This window comes from Talpa europaea (assembly GCF_964194135.1).
Source record: "Talpa europaea genome assembly, chromosome: 11".
NCBI classification, from domain to species: Eukaryota; Metazoa; Chordata; class Mammalia; order Eulipotyphla; family Talpidae; genus Talpa; species Talpa europaea.
The window spans coordinates 47,497,878-47,525,583 of record NC_140078.1 but is presented as its reverse complement, the minus strand read 5'-3'; the positions used below and the strand labels follow the sequence as shown (position 1 = coordinate 47,525,583).

The following is a 27,706-nucleotide window of genomic DNA, read 5'->3' as shown; positions in this document are numbered from 1 at the left end:
TACATTTGGAGTGATCATTGATATGTGAAGTGCTAATGCCTTTTTGTCCTTAATTTGTGCTTCTATCTGTTTCCTTGTTCCTTTAATTTTGGATGTTACTCCCGTCAGCTTAGATTCAAGAATTCCTTTCAACATATCTTGAACAGAGGTTCTAGTCTTTGCAAACTCCTTCAGATTCTGTTTGCCTGAGAAAGTCTTAGTTTCTCTCTCATATCTGAAGGAGAGTTTTGCAGAAGAGAGTGTTTTTGGTTGGCAGTTTTTAATCTTTCAACATTTTGGTCACATCTTTCCATTCATTGCTTGCCTGTAGTTTCTTCAGAGAATTCAGATGTTAGTTGTTCTTGATTCTTTTATAAGTTATCTGTTTTATCCCTCTAGCCAACTTTAACACTTTTTCTTTGTCTTGAGCTCTTGGAAATTTCACCACTCTAGATGTTGTTCTAGGTCCCATTTGTTTAGGTACCCTGGTATTCTTTTTGATTCATGGGTTTGTATATTTAGTTCCTTCTCCAGATCTAGTACGTTTTCTTTTATTTATTTATATATGTTCTCTCGTCCTTTCTCTTTTTCTCCTCACTTTAGGATGCACTTTATTCTTTTCTTTTTTTTCTTTTATATATTTTTACATCATTTTTCATTTTTGTACACTGTATGCATTTTCATCTTGGAGATAGTCCCCATACAAATCCTACCACCCTTGTTTTGATCCTACTCCCCTCTTCCCCCACCCCATAGTGTTCCTCTGGTTTATAGTTGCTTGTTGATTTTTGATTTTTACTTTATTATAGTTAGTCTTTCTCCTGGTCACTTATTTAGGTTTCTAAATTCCTGCGATGAGTGAGACCATCTGGCATTTTTTTTTTCCTTTCTGGCTTATTTCACTAAGCATGATCCCTTCCAGCTTCATCCATGTTGCTGCAAATTGCATGAGTTTATCTTTCTTGATTGTTGAGTAATATTCCATTGTGTATATGAACCACATCTTCTTGATCCAATCATCTATTTTTGGGCATTTGGGTGGTTTTAATAGCTTACCTATTGTAAATAGTGCTGCTATAAACATAGGAGTGCTGGTGCCATTGTGAATTAATGATTCTGTGTCCTTTGGGTAAATACCCAGGAGTGGAATTGCTGGATCATATGGAAACTCCGTCTTTAGCAGGTTGAGAAACCTCCACACAGCTCTCCATAGTGGTTGGACCAGTTTGCACTCCCACCAGCAATGCAAGAGTGTTCCTTTTTCTCCACATCCATGCCAACATTTGTTTTTGCTAGGTTTTTTAATATGTGCCATTCTCACTGGTGTAAGATGGTATCTCATTGTAGTTTTGATTTGCATTTCCCTGATTACAAGTGATGTTGAACATTTTTTCCATATGCCTATTGGCCATTTGCACTTCCTCCCTGGAGAAGTTTCTTTTTAGATCTTCTGCCCATTTTTTGACTGGATTATTTACTCTGTTTTTGTTGAATCTCATCAGCTCTTTGTAGATTTTTGTGATCAGTCCTCTATTGTTAGTGTTGTGTGCAACAATTTTCTCCCAATTAGTGGAGTGTCTCTTTCTTTTGGCTACTGTATCTTTTGCTGTACAGAAGCTCTTTAATGTATGTAGCCCCATCAACTTATCTTTTCCCTCCTTATTACTGCTTTGGGTGATGTGTCTTTAAAGATGTTACTGAGGTGTATGCCATGTAGTGTTTTACCTATATTTCTTTCTATATATTTTATGGTTTCAGGTCTTATGTTTAGTTCTTTAATCCATTTTGAGTAGGTTTTTGTGCATAGTGTGAGGTAGTAGTCAAGCTTCATTCTTCTTCATGTAGCAACCCAGTTTTCCCAGCACCATTTATTTTATTTTTTTAATGTTTTTTGTTTATTTATTCATTTATTTATTTATTCTTATTATTTTTATGAGTGTAATATTTATTTATTTTTTTTAATTTGAATTTTATTTTTATATTTCCTCTTCAGAGAAATTTCTTTTTAGCTCTTCTGCCCATTTTTTGACTGGATTATTTTCTTTGTTTTTGATGAGTCTCATCAGCTCTTTGTAGATTTTTGATGATCAGTCCTTTATCATTAGTGTTTTGTGCAAAAATTTTCTCCCAGTCGGTGGGGTTTCTCTTTGTTTTGTTATTGTCTCTTTTGCTGTGCAGAAGCTCTTTAATTTGATGTAGTCCCAGCTGTTTATCTTTGCCTTCACTATCACTGCTTTGGGTGATGTGTCTGTAAAGATGTCTTTGATGTGCATATTATGTAGTGTTTCGCCTGTATTTCCTTCCATGTATTTTATGGTTTCAGGTCTTATGTCTAGTTCTTTAATCCATTTTGAGTTGGTTTTGTGCATGGTGTTAGGTAGTAGTCAAGCTTCATTCTTTTGCATGTAGCGACCCAGTTTTACCAGCACCATTTATTGAACAAACTTTCTTTGCTCCAGTGCATATCCTTTGCTCTTTTGTCAAAGATTAGTTGACCATAAATCTGTGGGTTTATTTCTGGATTTTCTATTTGTTTCCATTGTTGCATGTGTCTGTTCTTGTTACAACACCATGCAGTTTTGATTATTATGGCTTTGTAGTATAGTTTGAAGTCTGGGAGTGTGATAACTTCATTCCCTTCTCTTTTTTTTTTTCAGGAGAGCTTTAGCTATTTGGAGTTTTTGGTGGCTCCATATGAATTTCATCAATAATTGTTTTATTTCTTTGAAGAATGTCATTGACATTTTTATTGGAATAGCATTGAATCTGTAAATTGCCTTTGGCAGGATGGCCATTTTGCCATCCAATCCATGAGCAGGGGATGTCTTTCCATTTCTTTGTGTCTTCTTTTATTTCTTTTAACATTGTTTTATAGTTTACTTTGTGTATGTCCTTTACCTCTTTAGTTAGGTTTGTTCCCAAGTATTTGATTTTTTTTTTTTGGTTTCAATAATAAAAGAGATGTTTTTCTTGATTTCTTCTTCTTCAAATTTATTGTTTGTGTATAGAAAGGCTACTTATTTTTGCATGCTGATTTTATATCCTGCTACTTTCGTAACTGGTTGATTAGTTTTTCTATGGAGTTTTTGGGGTTCTCTATGTATATTATCATTATGCAAATAGTGATAGGGATGCACATTATCCTTATACTGCCATTCCTCAAGGAGACAGACAATTCTTTAATTTTTTTTTCATTTTTTCCATTTTATCCCTCCTCATCCACTTGGATTATTTGTGCATTCTCATCTTCAAGGCCATTGATTCAGTCTTCCATTTGGTCTATTCTATTTCCATAGCTTTCTACAGATCTTTTTTAAAGATAGATCCCCTCTATGTTTTAACATCTTGCATCTGTATTTTTTTCATATTTCAATCTACAAATTTGATGTTTCCATTATTTCTCAGGTCATTTGTTTTTTCCAAATTTTCTTGTATGCCTTTTAATAATTTTTTGTATTTTTTCCATTTCTTTGAATTTCTTGATCATTGCAATTTTTAACTCTGTTTCTAACCAGAAGTAAAGTTCTTCCATGTCTTTGTTGTTGGGTTCTGGAGATATGGTCTCTCTCTGTGGTTTAGTATTCCCTTGAGTACTCAGGTTGCCATTTATTTTGTTATTTTATTTGACTATTGCTTGCTTTCTAAATATTAAGGATGGAGGGCCTCCCTGGTGGCACAGCAGTTGAGTGCTAGGCGGCAAAGCTGCCTGCAGCCTCTGCAGCACCGATTTGATCCCTCGCCACCGGTGAGGGTCCCACATGGTGCGCAGACCTCTCCTGCTGCACCTGCTGCTCCCCTCAGCAGTGTATTTTATCAGGCTGCCTGTTCTGTTCCCCGCTCTGGCTCTGGTGGATTCTGTGACCCTCCCGCGCTTCTGACTGTAACTAGTGCTTGCATAAATACATAAATAAATCTTTAAAAAATAAATAAAATTTTTTTAAAGATTTATTTATTTATTCATACAAGCACTGGGTACAGTCAGAAGCGCGGGAGGGTGAGAGAATTCACCAGAGCCAGAGCGGGGAGCAGAGCAGGCAGAAGGACCAAAGTACACTGCTGGGGGGAGCAGCAGGTGGTAGGAGAGGTCTGCGCGCCATGTGGGACCCTCCTCTGGTGGCCGGGGAGCAGTCGGGGATGGAACCAGCGCCTCAGAGGCTGCGGGCAGCTTCGCAACCCAGTGCTCAACTGCTGCGCCACCGGGGAGGCCCAAAATAAATAAATATTAAGGATGAAGTTTTCTTCACATATCAGTAAGTGGCACTGTATATTAGGGAGAATTAATCTCTAGTTCAGTCATGGTTTTGGAGAGGTCTGTTGCTATTACAGGAGGTGTGAAAGAGATCAGCTCATGTTCATGTTACCTCTGCTAGCCCTCTATCTGGGTTTCAGACCTGCATCTCTGCAATCTGTTGACTGTTTTCAGAGCAAGTCAAGCATGTTCCAATGCAGCTTCATTGTATTGCTTGGTCCATGTAGCTACTTGCTCTTGAGGAAACGTGTTGGGGTGTTGCATCGGACAACACCACACTGACAAATGAGAGTCATGGAGCAGGCTGCACAATGCAGGATGCTGCTGAAGAGCAAGATCCTGGCCCTTTTATTGACACACGTAATTGGTTGTAAGGAGATTAAGGAGATTAAGGAAAGGGGAAGGGTGTAGAAGATTAGGGATTGTGAGTCTGCCCTCCAGGCACTTCTTATCTAATTGATGATACACCCTAATCCCCAGCCATGGTTCTAATCTTATCAACAAGGTGCTCCACTAATCAGCTTCTGGGGTCCCTTCTCATACATAGGTCCTCAGCTGTCCTGGGCGTTCCTTGTGGTGTATAAGTCAGGAGTATGTGTTATGCATCCTTCCTCAGCCCCCTGAGCATTCTGGACATACCTTATTATGCATAACCTTCCCAGTGTGATTCAGCATTGTGCTCTTGTTTGATTTGAAGGGCTGAAGGGTTGGGCTTCTGTTCCTAACTGGCCAGGCCATTTTGACCTTATTTAGGTGACAAAATGGTGGCCGAATAGGCTGCCTAGGATTAGCAGACCCACATTGGGGGAGTCAAACCTCTGAACTTTGTCTTACTCCCTGGGGTTCCTATCCATCTGGCTCATTCCAACACTCTCACCCATATCTCTCATGGTCAGATCTACAACAACAATTTTGGCCGCCCCTGTGTGGGTATGAACCACAGTTCCGACAATGAAAGTCACCTATTCCGACACCTATTCCCTTCTGTCACACTCTGCCAGCATTGGTCCCTGGTGATTGTGAAGTAGTCCAGTTTCACTCCACATAATGCAATCCTCTGAGTCCAGTGTCTCACTGTTGTTCTACTTTGTTTATTCACCTCAGAGGAAAGTGGGGAACATTCTCTGATGCTATCTCCTTTTTTGTTCAGGGTCACTATAGTTAAAACAATAGACAGTAAATATCTCAAGAGAAAATGGGACAGATACTTGAATATGCAGTTTACCACAATCCTCCCTGCTGAATTTGAATCCTGGATGTAGGGTTCTCTGACTCTCTGCTTGCTTTCCAGTGAACATCTTGAAAATTTGGATATCACTGATGCTTTCCTTTTCACCTGTTGTGTTATACTTGACATACCTGAAGGAGGAGCCTCCACCCACCAATTTATTCTACCTTTGCTCTAAAATTTCCCTAACAGTCTCCACTAAACCATGCTTGCATGGTGCCTATGATTTATTCTAATCATGGAAGTAAGATATATCAACACAGAAGTGATTATCTGGAGAGCCCTATGTTAGGAATTTACTAGTCCTGGCACAGGCCTCCTTTCAGGGTCAGTAGTCAATAACTCCCATGTGTCAAAGTCTCAGAAATACAGAAAATAAAAGACATAGTTAATACACCCACATGCAATCATTAAAGGTCATCTGAGTTCATTTCCAGTATAAACTTAATATGCCCACTATCTTTTCTCCAAAATAATTTGATTTTAGCCCCTTTCAACACTTGTCCTACTGAATTCTGCCTGTACCCCAGAACCAGAGGGCTCCTTCAGTATTGAAATCATATCAGATTGTCCCTGGTGAAACCTGTCCCAGTTTCCCACTGTTCCTGGTGCCCAAGGAGAGCTCTTCCCATGGCTGATACAAGGTTGGATTTCACATACTCCTATCTTCACACTGTCCCCTTTTTCACTCCCCATGCCACACTCTCTCTTTTTTTCTGTCTTCTCCTCAATTTCTCTTTGTCTTTTTCCCTTCCAATTGCTCACTCCTTCCTTAAACTTCCTTTCCCCCACTTTCCCCCTCCTTCTTTCTCAACTTTACTCACATAGTAACCTTTCTAGTTCTAAGCTTTTGCATGTATTCCCTCTGACCAGCTTCCCGTCCTCACCCAAAATTCCCATATTCTGGACCATTTCTTTTTTCAGGTTTCAGCCTAAAAGCTCTGCTCAGCATTGCAGTGAATATCCTCTCTGTGAAAGATTTTTCCACTTACAAACTGTCTATCTCATTGCCATTTTGAAATGTAGTATTTACTGCCACCCACAATTATGCCTCCTGTCTCATCCATGTGCAGCTATGGGGTGTCATCTGGTCACTGGTGTTTTTATCTCAGCACTTTAGAGAGGTCATGATTTGTAACACATGTTGAATAATGAAAAATGTAAAATGAGTAATAAACAAATAAAGTGGTTAAATTTCACAGATAATAGGGAAATTGAAAAACAAAGGCCTTTTTAACTGATAATTTTTGTTCTGTATCCTCATTAAGTATGACAGGTTTTTAATGACAGTTGGTGCAAGTGTCAATGGTTACAAGCTCAGTGAAAATTATTTGGTATTGGGCTTCAAGAACTTTAAATATGGTGATGAAACTTATTCCAGTACATGAATTTTACTGTGGCCTTTATTTCATTTATTTAAAGTTCACCTAGATTCTGGACTGCAGAAGGTCAAAAGGTCAATGACTTGACCTTCTTAAAAGAGATACAGGACCTTGCTGAGGACATTTATGAACTGATGGACAAAGCAAAAAACTTGCAAAACCTTTGGGTGCAAAGATCCAAGACTCCAGGCAAGTAAATATCTCCAAATTTAAACTGCCTGCTAGGACATAGGTACACATGTGGCCTCCATGAGGTTGTGAGAAGCCAGAATGTTCTTAAAATCCTATTTACATTTTAGCCTCCTTATTGCAATAGGCTATTATGTAAGTTTTAGAGAGAGGTACATTCCCCAAGTTTGAGGCTCAGCAATTGGCACCAGGTGTGGCAGGTGGAACTGAATTTCCACCCTGGGAACTTTCTTACTAGAAAGACTCCATGGGCATTTCTTGGTTTCCAGAGGGTCTGTGGATAAATTTTCTCTTTGTTTTCATAGGGAATTCTCTATACGCTTTCTTTATTCAAATTCTAGCTTCTTTTCTCATTTACTCTTTCTCCATTTTTAAAATCAGGCCCCATCTCTACACACACACACACACACACACACACACACCATTGGACAATAAAGGACATGTCTCTCTTCTTGTCCTACCAGATAATCATTTTTATCTTCTTTATTTATCCTCTATGTTTAACAACCTTGTTTTCTTACATTCCAAGGGAAAGGAAGATCTCTATGAAGATAGCATTGAAGTTGCTATAGGTCAGCAAAGCAAGCTGGCCCCAATCAGAACCTCCCTAAAATCACCAGAGGACTGCATCACAAGAGTAAACATGCTAAGCCTTGCCCACTCTCCCCCTTCGACTCCTTTCTAACTCTGGAGAAATATCCTTGTTCAGTATGATGGTCTTTCAGACATGAGTCTTCTGCCTTTCCAGTTTGTTGACAAATAGAACTACCTTCCTTCTCCTCAATCTCTGTTTCCTTTTATTAGCTAAGGAAAACTGAGCCTTAGATAACACACACATACACACGTATACACCCTATTTCTTTCTGTACCTATTAGTCTTGTATTGGTCTTTCTATGTTATTAATGCTTTATTTCTTGTCTTTGATGATTAGCTTGCCTTCATAACAAAACTTTTGGTTTATTGAAGTGGATTATTTCTGTTTGTTATGAAGCATGTCCACCTTCTAAGAGGCTTCAGCCCCTATTTCCAAATGTGTGATGAAGTTAGAATGGATGTAGGTCTTAGAGAGCTTGGTTCATAGTATATGTATACGTATATGTATTGAATATGAATATGTATATGTACACTCTTTGTGGAGTATGTACAAGACAATGGAATGAAGACTTTGGCAGAAAAATGAAGAAAGATTTCTGCAGAGCAGATGATCTTATATATCATTGCTGAGAGAGAAAATAGCACCAGGGCAGTTGGAGATAAGCAGATTTCACTATGGACTCCAGGTACATAAACAAAAGATCAGAATAGCTTTCAAGTGAAGAATTTCTCATATTAGGCACTATTATAGGATCATTCTATTTTATATGCTTTGTTTTCCAAATGAGGATTTAAACATTCTACCAAAGGGAGAACTAATATTTTTTAGATGAAGTCTACACTTGATTTTCAATTTGCAGCTATTTGAGTCATTTACCATGGAGTATGTATAAAAGAAATATATTCCTGTACACACATTTCTGACAGCATATGTGTGTGGGTTTTCTATACCAAGCCAATATCTAATTCTCTATGCACACCATCTGTGTCCTACAATTTAATTAAATTATGACACTACATGGAGTAAATGTAGACCCCATAGGTTAAAGACTCAATCTCATAAGAGATTGAGACCAAGTAGTGAGCCCCTAGGGTACTCAAAACTTTTGTCCAATTTGGGTATAAATTGGTAGTTCAAATGACTCCTGTTTAGCTTTCACAATTTTCTGGAAATGTTCTCAGAATTCAGGGAAACACTTTAATTACTGGCTTATTATAAAGAATATAATAAGGAATACAGTTGGTGGGCCTCCCCGGTGGCGCAGCGGTTGAGCGCTGGGTTGCGAAGCTGCCTCTGTGGCGCCGGTTCGATCCCCGGCTGCTCCCCGGCCACCGGAGGAGGGTCCCACATGGCGCGCAGACCTCCCCTGCCGCCCGCTGCTCCCCTCAGCAGTGTACTTTGGTCCTTCTGCCTGCTCTGCTCCCCGCTCTGGCTCTGGTGAATTCTCTCACCCTCCCGCGCTTCTGACTGTACCCAGTGCTTGTATAAACAAAAATAAAAATAAATCTTTAAAAAAAAAAAAAAGAATACAGTTGAATAAAAATACAGTTGAATAAACAGGTGAGGGAGTATATAGGGTAAGTGTGGAAGTTTCAAATACAGGAGATTTTGTTTCCATGGAGTGGGGTGTGCCAACAGCATGTGGATGTGTTAGTCCATCAAGTTTTTTTTTTTTAATTAATTTATTTATACATACAAGCACTGGGTACAGTCAGAAGCACAGGAGGGTGAGAGAATTCACCAGAGCCAGAGCGGGGAACAGAACAGACAGACTGACGAAATACACTGCTGAGGGGAGCAGTGGGCGTGGCAGGAGAGGTCTGTGCACCATGTGGGACCCTCGCAGATGGCCGGGGATCAAACCGGTGCTGCAGAGGCTTGTGGGCAGCTTCGCAGCCTAGCGCTCAACCGCTGCGCCACCAGGGAGGCCCTATCAGAAGTTCTTTGAACCCTACTTAGGAATTGTATGGAGTTTCCATTAAGGAGGCATGATTGATCAAATGACTGACCATAGGTAATTAAATTAATCTCCAGGGTTCACTTCCCTGTAGTTTAGGGGTAGGAGAGTCAAGATGAAAGTGCCAACCATCTAATCTTACCTTGGTCTTTCAAAGGAACAGAGTTCACACTGCACCACCTAGAAACTCAGCCACAAGTCACTTATTAGCATACAAAAGACATTGTTATCTTGCCAGAGATTCCAAGGTCTGTCTGGAACTGGGAACTAAAGCCAAATGGGACATCAAAAAGATTTCTATAGTACCTCTATCTCTCAGGAAATTATAAGAACTTAAGGAACTCTCTGTTAGGAACTGGAGGACAGAGACCAGTGTATGTTTCTCATTATATCACAGTGTGACTCCACATATAATCTGGAAAATCATAATTTCAATTTTCTTTCCCTCTTCAGCCATTTTTTTGTTCTTTATTGTCCCTTCACTCTCTCTATCCTCTTCTGAAAACTCACAATGCCCATGGAATTAGAGTTTGATAAAATAATACCTTTTCACAAATTGTTGCAATTTAATTTACCAACCAAATCATTTACCAGGAACTTATTTAATGTTAAAATGTTTTGGAAATTAAAAATTACTGTTTCCTTCAGTCTTATTCTCAGTTCAGGTGAATTGTCTTTTGGGTCAGGATTCTGTCATGGCCTGCTTTGCCTTTGAACAAAAGTAGGCATTCAGGAATATATTTTCTATTGTTAATTGAACTAATACATCCAAAATCTTCTTTATTATAGATTCTTCTTATGGTTCCAGCTTTTTAACAGTAAGTATCTTAATAAAAGATTGAACCTTACTCATCAGAGAGAGAATACTTAATTTCAGATGACTGGCTTTAAATCTTATTTGATTTTTGAACACTCCTTTCTAATGATTTGAATTTTAGTAACTCCACAAGAACTGTATTTGGGGCAGACAGAATCACTCAAAGATGTATTGAAAAATAAGTTTTAGGCCTCCCTGGGGTTAAGCATACACTATGGAGCTCTGGAGAACATTTATTGACAGTAGTATTAGTCCTCTCATGAGGAATAGTATAACTTCTCTGAGTTGTGCAAAACCTCAGCTTTATTGAAAGAATGGAATTAGGTTGATAGATGTGAACCAGCAATTGCAGTACTTGCAGCACAGAATAGGGCACTTAATGAGATGCTCTAGAGTTTCTGGGTTGTCATTTCACCAAAAGAGAGCATGTTCCATCTATTTTTCTACTTTCCGATTCCTAGAAGTTGGAACACCACACACAGGGTGCTAATGTGTGCCTCTGACCAAGCTATCCACGCTTAGTTAAAATTTTTTTTCCCTGTTTTTCCCAAATGTACTTTCCCCTCCCCCCGTTCCTTTTAGTATGGCCCTAACATTCAGCTCTTTCCTGCTTTGATTAACCAGTTAATTTTTAAAGCGGTAGTTTCATGCTTTAATGAAATGGCTTTATCAACACTTTCCCTACACCTTTGCCTGGAGAAAAAATACCTCTCTCTTCCACATATTAGAATAGATATCTTTACTTCTTTCTACTGGGTCTCATTATTATTATTATTATTATTATTTTATCCAGTACTCAGGAAAAAGAAATTTGGCCTGTATTTTCTATTTTCATGACTTTGTTATCAAAACATTATTCTAACTGTAATTATTTGCTTTCCACAACACTAAGAAACTACTGGTTGTGCTATCAAAAACAGCTCTTTGGAGGTGATGGTGGTGGGAAGAGGGAGTTAGGGATTTCTGTGTGGAGAAAGTATAGTGTTCAATTATTGACTGCACATCAGTTATGATTGGGGTCAGCTATAATAACAGAAAACCCCTGGCAGCAGAAGGTATTTTATATATATATATATATATATATATATTTCATATCTCAACAACTCACCATTTATAAGATGTGGTTCAAAATCTTAGAAGTTGGAACAGCTTGTTATAAAATCAAGTCTTCTCTACCTGTCTTTTCCTGTCCAAAATTTAAAAATATTAAACAAAAAGAAGTTTAACAAATGAATTTTAAAATTGTCTCTGCTCAAAATAGTGACAAATCAGGTGTGAGTCTCTATCACCAGGTATGCAATGTCTAATACCTTTGTAAAAGGCCATCCCTGCTCCCTCATTAAATTGAGTAATACAACTAAAGAGGAAAAATCTTGGTATTTTTTTCTACCAGATGGATCTCAATAAGACTGAAGAGGTGATATTGACATTGGAAAGCCTTCATCAGCAGCCTCATATCTGGGATTTTCTCCTTTTGCTGCCAAGAGTTTATGTAAGCAACATTCATTTTGAAGATGGCATCTATGTAGGAGTACACCTTCTTCAGGTGGTGTTGAAGTAAGTTAAAAAAAAATGTAGTTAATTATTGGAGTGTTGCTTTTTCCTCCCTCATTTTTTAATGGAAAAATATATATCTCTGAGTAATTGATACCAAAACAAAGGTCCACAATGATGTCACTCTGGAATCTTGCATTTCCATGTCTGTCCTCTGTCTACATAAATATTTTATGTAAGTACAATAATGTTGTTAAGAGCATATTATCCATAATTATTAACATTACATCACTAACATTTCATATGTGCTAATATTCTTAAATGGACTTTGGTTGTTTTTAATTTTTGTATTGGAGGTGAGACATGAATATGGTAATTTTAACTACTTTCTTGATAAATAGTCCTACAGTTGTCCAAAATATGCAGAATTGAAAATCTCAGTTTTTGCACTTGTATAGTTAACTAGTCTCCCAGAATGGATATTATTCCATGTTATCTGGGAAACTTGAGGAGCGATAGAGCTCCCCACCACTTTAATAATAAGGTCTTTTTCCATTTGAATGATTTTGTGTAAACCTATTCTTTGGATATGGCATTCTATTAGTAAAAGTTTATATTCTTTTCAGATTTTTAACTGTTACTTATTTTATTTGCTATTAGTGAGAACAATCAACTTCCTCTTAGGCTAGGGCTATAAGTGTCCTTTACCATTCTTGTACCCCTCTTGCCTTCCAGTGGTGCCTCTGCTTAAGGCTCAGGAAGCCCATGGAGTTAAACTGGTGTGCCCACAAAAGCCCCCTCACCCGGTGCTTCCTTGCCCCAATGACAGATCCCAGATCAGGAACTGCATAGAACTCTTCCTGGTCCCTCTGTCTGAGGCCAGCTCTCGTCACTCATGTGTGCACCCCAGGGGGCAGGTGGTCCAAAAGCAGTGGGAGCTGTGTGCTAGAAGGTGGGGCCAAGTGTGTGGGTGATGCTTGGACATACAGGCCCATTTGTGCACACAAGGCCCTGTGTACAGATGGAGCTGGCGGGGAGGGGAGTGGGATAGAGCTAGGAAGGAGAGTGGGATGGACCCAAAGCCCCATATTCCAGAAAATTTTAAACTTGAGTATGGCTGTCCAAGTTGTTAAGAAGGCATATTTGTTAATATAGGAAAACAGAACATATTTTGATTATTTCTTTGTTTCATTTGTAACTTTAAAATCTGAACATTGTTGGTATACTTCCCTTTGTGTTGTTGCCCTAAACCCTAGAAATCCAGGATATTTTAGCAGGAGACAATGAGGACATCAGGGCTATTTTGAGAGAGACAAAATTTGAAATAAGAAGATATTAATGCTGGCTGTTTTATCATATCAGTTTCAGCACAGATTTTATTTCTATGTTTTTCTTCACTGATACAATATCACGAAAATTTGTATTCACAGAGATATTTTCATGTGGTACTTTTGTCAATAATATTTCTCATATTCTTGGAATATACTTCAATATATAAGGATGCCATGAAAGAATCTCTTTAATGAGAAACTATAAGAAAATAACTTGTTTAAAGCACAATTTGCCTATTAGCGGTGTTATTTTTCTAAAATTTAGACACTCTCACTTAGAGTGGATTTTTCTAACTTATACATGTAAGTGTTATTATTTATAGAATAAAATATTAATATTTAAAGAATAAAATCAATACAACATGCAGGTGAACTAACCAAAGTCTTTTGTGTGAAATGGTTTGGAAACCAATAATTGAACTCCTGACATGATTGATATCCATGGGGAATGACAGAGTGAAGAAATAAGATCCCTGGCATTTCAGGAGGCTGCCCTCCAGATATTTAGCCAAGTGTTTGATCTGAAGCAGCCCCAGGCTGGCTGCTCATTAGCTTCTTGAGGATGACAGCACTTTACACCTGAAAGGCCTTTTGGCTGCCCATGTGAGTATGAGAAAATCACCTATGATAGAGCCAACTTATGTTCTGTGGAATGTCAGAGCAGAAGGTGACCAAAGTGTTCAAATATTTCACTGGAAGGATTTAATTACTATTTTTAGTTCCTGCAGTGGGGACTAACCTGGAGTAGGGACTAAATAATTTAATACTCCAGGGTTTAAGAGACAAGTTTAAAGCTATATTGAATGCTGGCACGTAAATGGTCAAGAGCTGTGACCCAGCCAAAGGGATACAAGTAAATCTGCAATTGGTGCCATTTATTTGCTAATGGCCAGCTCACATGGGCTTTGGTTTTGTTTTGGTTCCAGTTCCTTAACATCTCTAGAAGATTTAGATTGGTTGCCACTAAACCACACTTTTACCAACATTTCTAAAATTGTGCTAAATGCGACTGTATCGATGCTGACGTTTCTGCAGGAGCATGGAATGACAGTCACTGGTATAGGTAACTAAGAGCTTTTGTGATATTTCAAATGTTTCACTAGTTAAATTTATTGATAGACATATTAGAGCTAAAATGCTATTCAGATAAATCCTTTAATTAAAATGGTAAATGAAAAAAACATTCATTTCTGTTAAGAAAAAGATAGAAGTAGGGCCTCCCCTGGTGGTGCAGATGCTTTAGTGCTGCACTATGAAGCTGTCTGCAGCCTCTGCAGTGCCAGTTTGATCCCGGCTGGCCGGTGAGGGTCCCACATGAAACAGCAGACTTCTCCTGTTGCTCCCGCTGCTCCCCTCAGCAGTGTATTCCATCAGTCTGCCTGTTCTGTTCCCCGCTCTGTCTAGGGTGAATCCTCTCACCCTCCCGCGAATCTGGCCTGTGCCCCAGTTCTTGGATGGGTGAATAAATAAATCTTTAAAAAAAAATAGAAGTAGACTTAAAATTTTGAAATCAAAATTGAATTTGACACTATCACTGTTCAAATTCTTTAGTCATTGCTAGGATAAATATTATTTTTAATTAAGAAATATGGCCTCTCCAATGGCCCATGGGTTAAGTCTCAGCAATATAACCCCTGCGGCCGAGTTTGATCCCAGCCAGGCAACTAATCCATATGGCAGAGCAGACCTCTCCTGTCTCATCCTCTGCTCCCCTCAGCAGTGTATTTCAATAGATCTTCCTGTTCTGCTCCCTACTCTGTCTCTGGTGAATCCTCTCATCCCCCAGACCTCTGGCCTACACCCCAGTTCTTTATGAATAAATAAATAAATCTTAAAAAATAAGAAATAACAGGCTTTAAATTTTTTTGATTTGATGTCCTCTAAGGTTATACCTATCATTAGTTCTGTGATTTTAATCTTTCCTCTTTGATGAGATCCTATTAGAAAGAAATATTTGAAAAGCAGTAAGACAAGTGAGAGGAGTAGATTAAGGTGGATTTGTAAAGCCAGCATACTGAATAGACAACCTTTCCTCAAGAAGGGGGTGGAGTTAGATAGTTTTAATGTTGAAATTGAGTATTGTCTCCTTCCTTTTTCATTAAATATTCATTTTTTTGTGCATTAATAAATACAATTTGTGGTAGAATTCACTAGAGCAGCCATCTGATTCTGGGTTTTTGTCCTTAGGAGGCTTTTGATTATTCTTTCAATTTCTGTGCTTTTCAAATGGTGTATGGAAATTTCCAACTATTAGTGTGTTGCTATAAACATGTTGATTCACATCTGTTAATAGTGTTTATGTTTGGATGAATGTGTGTTGGATGCATTTATAATGATGAGTTTATCTTCTTGATGATTTGTTCCCTTGATCATTATATTGTTCCCATCTTCGTCATAGATTACCTTTTTTGAAAGTGTAATTTATCAGAAATGAGAATAGGAGTACCTGCTTTTTCCCTGCATCATTGATTGGAATTCCTTCCTCCAAACTTTCACTTTAAGCCTATGTCTGTAGATCTGAAGTCATATCTTGTATGAATTCTATAAATGGGAAATGCTATTTTATCCAGTCTGCCATTTTGTGGCATTTAATTAATGATTTTGGACCTTTCATGTTTAGGGTGATTATTGATATGTGAGGCTTATTTACTATCATTCATCTTTTGTTTTTGTGTTTGTATTTGTCATTTCTTTTTCCATGTGTTCTACTTGCTTTTTAATTTGCATATTCTTTATATTTTGATTCTGTGTTTCAATTTATCATGTTCATGTTTTCTGTGTTTTGTTTTTTTCATTCATGTAGATGAACTTCAGCATTTCTTTTAGAACAGGTCTGGTGGTGGTAAACTACATTAACTTTTCTTTTTCTGAAAATGCCTTTATATCTCCATTATATTTGAATAATAATTTTCTGGAATAGAGTACTCATAGCTGGAAATTTTTAATTTTTAAAATTATTTATATTATATACTCCTCTCTCACCTGTAGGGTTTTTGCTTGATATGTTTGTTGAAACCTGGTTGAGGTGTCTTTGTATGTTACATGTTTTTCTTCTCTAGGACCTTTTAATATTTTGCCTTGTTTTTGACTTGCAATATTTCCATAAATCATATTTCTCTCTTCTCTTCCATTTGAGTTAATTGTATATTTTTGTCATATATTTCCAGAATACTTTCCTGAAGTAAATCTGCTTAGTAGCTTTGCATAGCTGCCTGCAGTTCTTTTATTATATTCTTTATTTCCACTGTTTCTGCCTGTTTGCTTTTTAATAGCTTCAATTTCTTTGGTGAATAATTCGTTTTGTTCCTGAATATCTTTTCTCATGTCCTGAATCTGTCTTTCTGTGTTTAATTAGGGATCTCAAACTTCATTAGGCATATTCATGATTGTGCTTTTTAAACTCATTGTATTTTTAACTCCTCTGTAGGTGAGTCAAAAAGCTCATATTCAGTTCAATTATCTTTTTCTGTATTGTGTTCTCTGAGTTGTGATTTCTTTCACATGCTCTCATTTCCTTTTGGTATGTGGCATTTGTGTCTCTAGCTTTGGGATCTTTCTTTTTACCAACATGGTGGAAGAGAGGTGTTTAGGAAAAAAAAATTAATGTTTCAATAAGTGTCCATAATCTTTGTTAAGAAGGAACACATTAGGACTGGGTAGCCTGGATAACTGTTACTCTGTGATCAGACCAAGATGCTCTTATGCTTTCTAGGACATAAATCACAAGATTCCTTAATTCACAACAGAATTTTCCCCATCTTCAGAGGAAAAAGGTGAGGGGGGTGATTCTCTGCTATTGCTGATATTACAATGCTCCAGGTCTTATCAATCTGTCCCAGGGCTCATTCAAGATGTCACGTATTATTTCACACTCCCTCCAGAGGTTTCTGTGCCAGTTGGGACACTCCAAAACCTATGACCTCCCAATGTTTGTTCATCTGCCACAAGAGCCTATTCTATTTCTAGTTCTGCCCCTTCCTCTCTTTGCTCTAATATAGTAGATTACCTCAGGAAGAAAGATTTATGGGTCAATCCTCTAGTGCTGGTGGTGAGTTGGTATATTTGTGGATATATTTGTGGATTATCGTTGCTTTTTTGTAGTAGTTGAAGGAGTGGTTTTCATGTAGAGGGATACTTTATTGTATCTTGGCTCTGCCTCCTTAATGGCATTAATCTCTTGAGCTTTAAAATTTTACTTTTAATTATTTCCTTCTCTCTTTTTTCTTTTTCTCTTTCTGTTACAGGAATACAGGGAGAGAATAGTGGAATTAGAATTCATCTACCCATCCATTTACCATCCATTCATCCATATATCCTTCTATGTGTTCTGTAAAGCATAGAAACTCATCTTTGTATCAATCAATGTATTCATCCAACCCACCCACATACCAACCCACACATTCATTCATTCATTCATTCATTTTCTTTTAACAAACACTTATTGAATAAATTCTATGAGTCAAACACTGTCATATGCATTGGGACCCAAAAACTGAATAAGAGATGATTCTTGCTTTCATGGGAGTCATCTTTAGTCAAGGAGAAAAATGTGTCAATAATGAAAAAAATAAAGATCATAGAATAGAATTTGTGAATCTTAGGAAAAATGCCAAAGTTTTGAAGGATAAGTTAGAGATTTTCAAAGAGATGGGAACAAACTGGCAAGAAGAAAGATAGTGTATGTGAAGTTTTGGAGCTTCGTGAGTCTCTGTTTGTTGCACATTCAGTGTGTCTAGAGTAAAGTAAAAGTTGAGAACAGATAATATGGATAGAAAACCCAAGCCAGAAGGCTGCTGAAGTATGAGCATAAGATCTGCATTGTAGAAAGATAGTCTTGGGGCATTTGAGTGGGGTAGAGTGGAGACAGGAAAGTCTGTGTGGTCCAGACTCAGAATGATGATGTCCCTCTCTATCATTTACTCTTGAGATCTTGGCATACTGATCTATATAAGGATTTTCTTACACACAGAAGTGTTTTCATCACTTCCTGAATTTTCTTGCTCCATGGAATAACCTAATATGATATATTCAAGGGTAGCCCTTCAAACACGACAATAAGTTCTTCCTGCTGCTGGTGACTCAGGATAGGGAAAACTCCAAGACATGGAGAGAGGAAAGCTAGGTCACTCATGTTTAACTTCTTTTCCCACAGTTTAATTACAAGTTGAACATTATTCTTTAATCTCAGAACAAAACCAAGAAGTGGAGTGGGAGGGAGTCTCATTGAAATCATCCCATTGACTTCAGTTTTAACAAACTCATTAGGAAACTCAAATTTTTGTATATCATTAAATAGCAATGCATTTACCTTACAATTTGTAATAATTGCTGCTGAGAATATAATTAAAATATGTTATTTTCTATAAATTTGCTGATGAGTCAGAGCCAAGGAAGACTATTACAAAGCATATTTCTAGAGGCAGGTAATTTTTTTTTCTTTATATTGGTTATTACTCCCCCCCCAAAAAAAAAAAAAACCCAAAACAAAAAAAAATCATTTTGCCTAATACACATGGGCCCTCTCAGTGGCTTTGGACTAATTATCCAGTCATAATACTGATTGAAATTGTCAACCCACATCCCACATATCTTGAACTCTGTCATTTAGCAATGAAATTCAGAAACCAATTTGGCTTTCAATTTTTTTAAGATTTATTTATTTATGCATACAAGAGCTGGGATACAGGCCAGAGATGTGGGGGGTGAGAGGACTCACCAGAGATAGAGTGGGGAACAGAACGGGCAGACTGACTGAAACACACTGTGGCTGGCCAGGGATTGAACTCATGCTGCGGTGGCTATGATTGTTTCATAGTGCAGTGCTTAACCCCTTGTACCACCAGGGAGGCCCAAGGCTTTCATTTTTTGAATGATTTCATGATTTTGTATCCATTATGACCAACCTTTGCTCCTTGCTGGAATTTTGTGAATATTTCTATACATTGTGAGAAGAGTAGTGATTTGTGTTGGTAACTCAGGCTTAGACATCAGATTGTCTGGATCTGAATTATAACTTAATTTAGAAGCATGATCAGTGATTCTAAATTTCTGGTACCTCTTCAACACACAATAAATGCCAGCTTTAATCTCCCAGCTAGTCTTTTCTGTCCCCTCCCCCACTCCCTATATCATTAGTGAGTGAGGAGTGTTGGACTTCTTCACGTACCACAGTCTTTGGTATCTTTCTGTAGTTTACTTGGCTGGACTCCGTTTTATAAAATGTAGAATTGTGTCTTTTTTATAGACACACAACATTGATTCAAAATACCATTAGACCATGTGTGTAAACAAGTTTTAAGTGTCTGTCTCATGTAGGCAGTCAGCAGAGGCTATTTTAAATAAGTGCCTACTTGAAATGATCTAGTTGCCAGGTTTTCAGGTGAAGGTTCACTTTGCAATTTATGTTTTTATGTCTTCAATTGACAGACCATATACATTTGACAAGATTTTGTCAAATTTTGGGGGTCTTGGGCTTAGCTTTTGTGTTTGCCACTACTAGATGTCGTTACTGGCTTATTTGTTAGCTTATGAGGTAGCTTATGAATTTATACCTTTATTAACACTCTTAATGTAAACTTCTTTGACTTTAAATAATTTTTGGAAATATGCTTTTAAAGACTAGTATTTTGTTCTAAGAATAGACTGTAATTCATCTTTTTCCTTCATGCTAGACAGTTAGGTTTACAATATTAACTAGTATAAAACTGATATAGTAGCATGTTGCATATCACATAAGGATTTTTTTCCAAAAAAATTTTATTGGTTTATGTTGTTGTGAGTGTTTTGGTAGTGTAGGATCTCCCCCTTCAGGCTTAATTCACCATAGCACACTCACCACCAAAGCTCCAGAGTGCTCCACCATGGTTCATAGTGCTCTGAGTCCCCACCCTGTTCTCACCCCTCCCCTCTTCCCTCCCTCCACCCTGGAAGTTGTAGTTCTATGGTCAGTTTTTTAGTGTTGGTTTAAAAGTTTTGTCTTGCCCTTTACTTGGTTTCTCTATATTCACATATAGAGATCCATTTTTTTAGAAGAATTTATTTATTTATTTAAATATTTATTTATACAAAAACTGGAGTACAGTCAGAGGATGGGAAGGTGAGAGAATTCATCAGAGACAGAGCGGGGAGCAGACAGGCAGACAAATAGAAGACACTGCTGAGGAGAACAGTGTGAGAGGCAGGAGAGGTCTGCCGCACCATGTGGGTATCTCCCTGGCCAGCTGGGAATCGAACCTGCGCTGCAGAGGCTGTGGACAACTTCACAGCTTTGTGTTCAACCCACGGTGGCATAGGGGAGGCCTGAGATACATTTTTGAAGATACATTTTGGACTTGATTATTTGAATTCCATAAGTTCCTGAAATATGTTGTCATATTTCCCTCCAAAAATCTTGCAGCCTTTTATGGTAGGGAGTGTGTGCCACTGTCCCAAACTCTCTGCAATATCAAGCATTAGCTTCAGCTTGCTTTTCCTGTTTGATAGTCCAAAAGGCATTTGGTCTTCATTTCTTTTTTTCCTTTCGGTATAAAGAAGACATCATTTTCTGAATTACTTTAGATGTGTCACAGTGTTGAAATTACTGAAGTTGATTGTCTTGCAGAATCAGGATACATCCAGTCCCTGCACAATATGATGTGGGATCCACAGACTGTCAAGGCTGATCTGAAATCCCAGTTTGGCTTTGATGACCTACGTGCAGAACAAATCCTGAATTATTCAACTAAACTACAGGAGGTACTTATGTTTGACCGTACCTCACACTGTGAGGATATCTTTGAGAGTGACTCTAGAAAATGCTCTTTGGGCAGGATGGACAGCTGAATGGGAGGGGACAGTGGAAGGGAAAATTCTCCTATTAACATCTTAGTCCATTCTGAGCTCTTAGGACATGAGAGTGCCTCTGAGCTCCTAGGATATGTTTGGTATCTGGATTTTCTAGAAATGTCCCTTTTCTCTTACCTTGTCTGTTTATTCCAACTTCAAAGGTAATTTAAAAGCAATATGCTATTTTACTGTTCTGGGCCTATTATATTTTTTCCCTTTGGTCGACAGGCCTCTCCCCCAGGACCTCCTTCTGGGTGAGGAATTCTCTGGTGCAGGCTTGGGAAAAGGTTAATGTTCTGAATGTTTGCTCTCTGGGTGTGGATTTTGTTCACTTTTCTGAGTTTCTGCAACAGTACTTCCTCAGGGTACTATTCACACTTAAATGTTAATTGCTGAATAGTAACTGAGGGCAGATTGTTGCTTTCAACCTTTGTGCTCTCGATATGGACTCTTAGTTGGGAATTAGTCTGTTACTCCTATGTGGAAGTGGGTTGAAAACCCTTCTTCCAAGCAGGTCATAAGCTTATCTACAATATAAACTGCTTTTGTTCTTGTCTCACACCTAGAATAATTTTGTAACCCATCTACCTGTGTAGGAATTGAAGTTGTGGTCTCCGGAGTTTCTCATGGGTGCTGTTGTTGATGCGTTGTGAACCACCAGTTGGCTAGCTTTTACCCAAGTTTCTTCCATACTTTATGCTCCTTCTTTCTCATTATTTTAGAATATAATTTTGAGTGTAATTTATGCACTAATGGAAACTATTTTGAGATTAGAGTGAAAAGGAAGGGGATAAGGAAGTGCCACTGTGAGTGTCCATGGAGCTCTTGAAATGGTGTGTCACAGATGTGAGTTTCCTATGGCTGCTGTATCAAATTGCTATTCATGTCATGACTTAAAGCAACACTTACTATCTTAAAATTATGCAGGTCAGAAGTTCAAAACAGAAATCCCTGTGCTAAATCAAGGTGTCTGCATGACTGTGTTCCTTCTGGAGGCTCAAGGGGACAGACTGTTTTCTTTCCTCTTCATCTCCTAGAGGCCACTGCATTCTATGACTTCCGACCCTTCTTCCTCAAAGTTAACATCACTGGTTGAAGTTTTCTTTTAAGGCTTCACCGACTCTGACTCTTTGATTTCCTCTCTTATTTTTAAGGACACATTGATTCCTGTGAACTCACTTGATAATCTAGGGTAATGTCCTCACTCAAAGTTGGCAGGTTAATAACCTTAATTCCATCTGAAAACTCAATTCTCTCCTGCCAAACAACATACCAAATTCATAGGTTCTAGAGAATAAGCTGTGAACATCATTGGTGGGGGACCATTACTCTGACCTGCATAGCTGTAAGATAATAAGTGTTGCTTTTAGTCATGATATTAATAGCACTTTGATACAGAAGCCATTGGAAACACCTACCTGTGATACACCATTTCAAGAGCTTCGTGGACACTCTTAGTGTCCTAATCATCTTCCTTTTCACTCATCTCAAAAGAGTTTCCATTCGTGCATAAGTTATATTCAAATTATAATCTAAAATAATAAGAAAGAAGGGTCATAAAGTATGGAAGAAACTTAGGTAAAAGCCAGCCAACTGGTAATTCATATCACATCAACAACAGCACCCATGAGAAACTCTGGAGACCCACAACTTCAATTCCTGTACAGGTAGATGGGTAACAAAATTGTGTCAATGGAGACAAGAACAACAATCAACCTTTGCTGGTTGGCATCAGCATGGGTTCCCAGGTCTTGCCAAATCCTGACTGACTCCAGTACCTGCCACTCCCCTGCCTGCCTGAGACCTCTGCATGTGCTGCCCTGAAAGAGAGTAGTCTTTCCCTCCTCCATTGTCCACTTCCCACATAGAAAGCAGATGTGTCCCATCTCACACCACATGGAATGCTTATGGCCTCACTCCCAACTCCATACCCATCCCAACCTTCCATGATGGACAAGTTGCTGGGGACCTGATGGCTGCATGTTCATCTCTGTGCATCCTGAGGGCAGGGTCTGTGGGGCTTCACTTCTCTAACAGATACATGATACTTACTGACTTTTTCTTTTATTACTAAAGAAATAAAACAGAACAAAATCCATGAGGGATCCTGAGACTTTGGGAATTGATAGTTACTGATGAATCTTTTTAATCTGAATCCTGAAGGAAAGTACAAAGGAAAAAAAAAGGGGCTTAGATACTTTTTGATCATTGCCTTTAATAGGATTTCTCAGAGATAACACCATGATTATCATCAAGTTGCGGAATATAGTTATTTTCAAAACAAACACAAATATCAATATTTTCATAGAGCAGGCTTGAGCACGGTAGTTCACTTGCAGAAATAAAGGAGATTTGATTCCAAATGTTAAACAATTTCTGACCCAGGACTCCAATTTGAATCCTTCCAACTACATATATCATTAATAATTAGAAAAGAAAATGTTTCTGACAAAACAAATTTGTTAGTTGATGGTCTCAATTAAAAAGGACTGTTTCTTCTCTGGAGAGTGAAGATGAACAATATTTGATATCATCCCTGCATCCTCAACCTGAAGAAACAATTATTCTCAGTACCTGTGAATTATCCTGAAAATCATAAGCGGCAAATTCCTTAACTTCAAAACCTCTGCTCAAGGCACATTCACATCAATATTATATTTGATACTTCATCAACCTATTACTTTTTCAATTAAGCAAATATCACACTTTTAACTTTGGCAAGATCTTGATATTATTCTTAGGAGAGAAACATTCTAGTAAAATAAAGCTTAACTTGTAAATATTTTTCACATTGTCAGATTCCTACAGAGAGTTCATTGGAACAGATGGTGTGCTCAGCATTGTCCCACACCTCTGAAGACAAAGTGGACAAAGAGGGTCGCCCTAGAGACTGTCACCCCAGGTGGTCAGAGGTCAAAAACTACCTGGTCCATGCTGTCAGCTGGCTGAAAATCTACAAACAGGTGCTGTCTCACATCCAATCACCTCTGCCCAGGCACATGCAGTTTAATGTGTCCAAATTGTTCACTTTTCCCCCTCATCTTTCAATGTATTATTTATCTTAATTTTACTAATTTATTTTATTGTGGTAAGAACACTTAATATGGGAACTACCTTCTTAATATTTACATGTAACATACAGAACCATTGATTATAGGTACACTGATGCACAGTAGAGTTCTAGAACTTATTCATCCTGTTCAGCTGATGCTTTACACCCCCAAATTAATTCACTTACCAATCAGTTCCTCTGCTGTTTGACTTTCAGTCCTTCCACAGGAGCCCCACACCATCCATTATGAAATGCCTCTGTCACATGCCTCTAGTGGTCTCTGCTTATTAGGCCTCAACACAAACATCCCCAAAAAGGCCATCTTGAACTTAAACATGCATATGCCAACTCAATTACTGTCAAACTCCAATTACTGTCATAGGGAATGTACAGGAGGAGGTTAGCTACTCTACTTTAGATGCAGGGACTTGGCACCCCTGGAGCATGTTGTGTGTGCGTTGACCTGTCTTTTCACCTTGATTTTGATAAGAAACACTGTTCAGACAATAGCTATAATTTAAAAGGAAGCAATGAGAAGGCAGGATGGGTCTATTTTCATGGAGGGACTGCTGTGGTTCAGATGAAGTAGTGATAACCTTGGAAGCCTGGAGGGGCTCGGATGTGCATCCAGCTTCATGTTCTTTGGAGAGGCACAGAGAGGTGAAAACACAGCCTAAGCGTCCAGTCTCTGTATTGGGCAGTGCCCAATTTTTTTTTAATATATATTTTTTCCTTTAATATATATCTTTTTATATAATTTTTCTTTAATATATATCTTTAATTAAAAAATCAAATAGTGGGTAAACACAAAAAATATGTGTCATTTCCTGCTTGGTGGCACTAAATTTATCTGGGACTAAAATGGTCAAGGGATAGCAGCATTGCCTTGGCCAGTATCAATCAGGTGAATGCCTTCCTGTTGTGCATTATTTGGGTGACAAATTCATGGTTAAATCAGGTTATTTAGCACATTTAAATGCTCACTAAGCATTTCCCTGTGATTTGGGCAAAAACAATCTATTTTGTTGTAATGTCTATGATAAACCAAAATATTACTTGTACTCAGATTCATCATTTACAAATCCATGATGTAAAGTGGTATTTAGTAACTATGTATTTGTTAAGATCACTTAGAGTACATGAATATATTTATAGTACCCTGAGAATGTCAGTTTAGCTTTTAATGTGTATTTCACTCATTTAAAAATCATAAAGTCAAGATTGCCCTCTCTTTCAGGAATGGGAATGGGAAAAGGAAAGGGAGAAACAGGAATCCACTTAAGTTGAAGACATCTATGCTTGCAATTTGCTGTCTTTAATGTCCAAGTAGAAATTAAATTACAGTGTGATTGTTAATAAATACATCAATCTGCCAACAATATAAAAATGGACTGTGGTCTAGAAGAGCCTTTTAATATTTCTTAACCAAATACTACTATGTCTAATTTATTATTGTTAATATTAATGCTTTTATTTATCAATGTGTAGGTGTCTCATCGATGGCAAAAGATGGTGCTTGCAGGCACTGACCGTGACCTGGAGGTTCTTGGCAGTCAGCTTGAGGAGGAGAGCCAGCCATGGAAGATGGCAGAAGCTTTGCATACTGGCCTTCTCCTTCTGAAGGATATTTTGTCTGCAGATGACCTGAAAGACATCCATACATCTCCACATATGTGTGTAAAGTATATTTTCCTGTTTTGTCATTGGTTGGGGTAGAAAATACTGACTATTATTTAATTTTTTAAATGATTTTTTTTTTTGATTGTGATAACAATAGCTTACACCGCTGTATAGGATTCAGGGGACTAGGGCATGTCCATGATGCATGTCACCACAACACACCCACCACCAAAACCCCACAGTGCTTCACCCAGAAGTCACCCTCCCACATTTGTTCTCTCTCCACCCTCCCTTCCCTTTAGTGATCTCAATTCTGCAGTCACATTTCTGACTTGTGCTCTGTTTTGGTTTTGTTGATTCCTCTGGTTTGTTTCTTAATATTTTACATGTGAGTGAAATCAACCTGTGTTTGTGTTTCTTCTCACTTATTTCACTTTGCATAATTCCCTCCAGTTCCATCCATATTGTTGCAAATGGCAACAGTTCCCCCCCCCTTTTTTAAAAATAATAGCTGAGTAGTATTCCATTTTGTTTATATACCACATTTGTCATTGGGTACTGAGGTTGACCTACTTCTCTGTATTGCCTCTGTGGATGTTACTTCCAGTGTATGCTGCAATTCTCTCTTTTTCCTTCACAAATATTGGCCTTGCTCTGCCACAGTATACACATGAGTATATGGAGGAGTAAGTCCAGCATTTTTACTCTGCTACCATCTTCCTACTTTTCCTACTCGTCGACACTGAATTCTGAAGGATGCGTGATGAGACTGTTAGAAATGATTTCTGTAAAGCTGTCATTAGATAGAGACTTTCTAGTTAGCAATTGGAAAAAGCAACACTTGCATTATGGACAATCATGGGACTATTTGCAGAGTGCTCACATATTGAAAACCATTTGATAGTGGGATGATATTTGAGGAGATGTCAGTATTCCAGATTTCAGGTTTTATATTTTGACATTAGTTTAATAATGAACCAAAATCTTTTAGAGGTACTTTTATATAAAGAGTTAACTTTTTCATGTTTATTTAAAATATTTAGTTGAAACATTTACATAGGCCCCAAATTATTTCAGGAGTGGGAAAAGGTGGAACTATATTTCCTTCATTTTCAAGATAACAAGAACAATTGATTCATAACATGGTGGATTCAATTATAATACTGATATAATTAATTTTATTATATTTCACTCTATGTCATATCACAGATATTACATTTTTTAAATTGAAGGTTTGTGGCAACATTACATCAAGCAAATCTTTCAGCATCATTTTTTTCCAATGCCATGTGTTCAGTTTATTTCTCACTCACATTTTGGTAATTTTCCCACTATTTCAAACTTTTTTATTTTTATTATATCTTCCTAGTAATCTGTGATCAGTGTTCTTTTATGTTACTATTGTAATTACTTTGAGGCTCCCAAATCATGTCTATAAGAGACAGCAAACTTTACAAATGTGTACATTTTGACTGCTTCATAACCGATCATGTCCCTGTTCCTTTCACTCTCCTTGCATATCTTTATTCCCTGAGATGCAGTAATATTGAAATTAAGTTAATTACTAACCTTACGATGTCCTCTAATTATATCAGGGAAGAATAAAACATCTCTCATGTTAAACCAAAATCTAGTGTTGATTAAATTTTAGTAAGGAAGACATTTCAAAAATCAAAATAGGCCAGAATTGACTTACTATACTAACAGTTAATTAAGTTATGAACAGAAATATTCTTAAAGTAAAAAGTAAAAGTGTTACTTCAGTGAAGAAGTGAATAATTTGAAGCAAAATAGATTATTTGCTGATATGGAGGAAGTTTTAGTGGCATGAATAGAAGATTGGACTCGGTACAACAGACCCTTAAGTCAGACCTAATCCAGAGCATGATCCTAATTCTCTACATTCTATGAAGGATGAGAGAGATGAGGAAGCTGCAGAAGAAAGGTTTGAGCTAGCACAGGTTTGTATAAAGTTTAAGAAAAGAAGC

General features: G+C 37.7%; 1 protein-coding gene across 1 annotated transcript in view; it reads left to right on the top strand.

Moving 5' to 3' along the window:
• The window catches only part of ABCA13 (ATP binding cassette subfamily A member 13), a gene marked incomplete at its 5' end in the record, with an annotated part of 529,302 nt that overhangs the window by 44,133 nt on the left and 457,463 nt on the right, over window positions 1-27,706 (top strand). Inside the window, 8 exons of the mRNA XM_084247732.1 lie at window positions 6,879-7,027; window positions 10,370-10,398; window positions 11,791-11,954; window positions 14,149-14,279; window positions 20,823-21,002; window positions 22,915-23,056; window positions 23,814-24,057; window positions 25,587-25,780. Of these exons, the coding sequence (XP_084103858.1) occupies window positions 6,879-7,027; window positions 10,370-10,398; window positions 11,791-11,954; window positions 14,149-14,279; window positions 20,823-21,002; window positions 22,915-23,056; window positions 23,814-24,057; window positions 25,587-25,780 (1,233 nt within the window). The remainder of the gene's footprint in view (window positions 1-6,878; window positions 7,028-10,369; window positions 10,399-11,790; window positions 11,955-14,148; window positions 14,280-20,822; window positions 21,003-22,914; window positions 23,057-23,813; window positions 24,058-25,586; window positions 25,781-27,706) is intronic.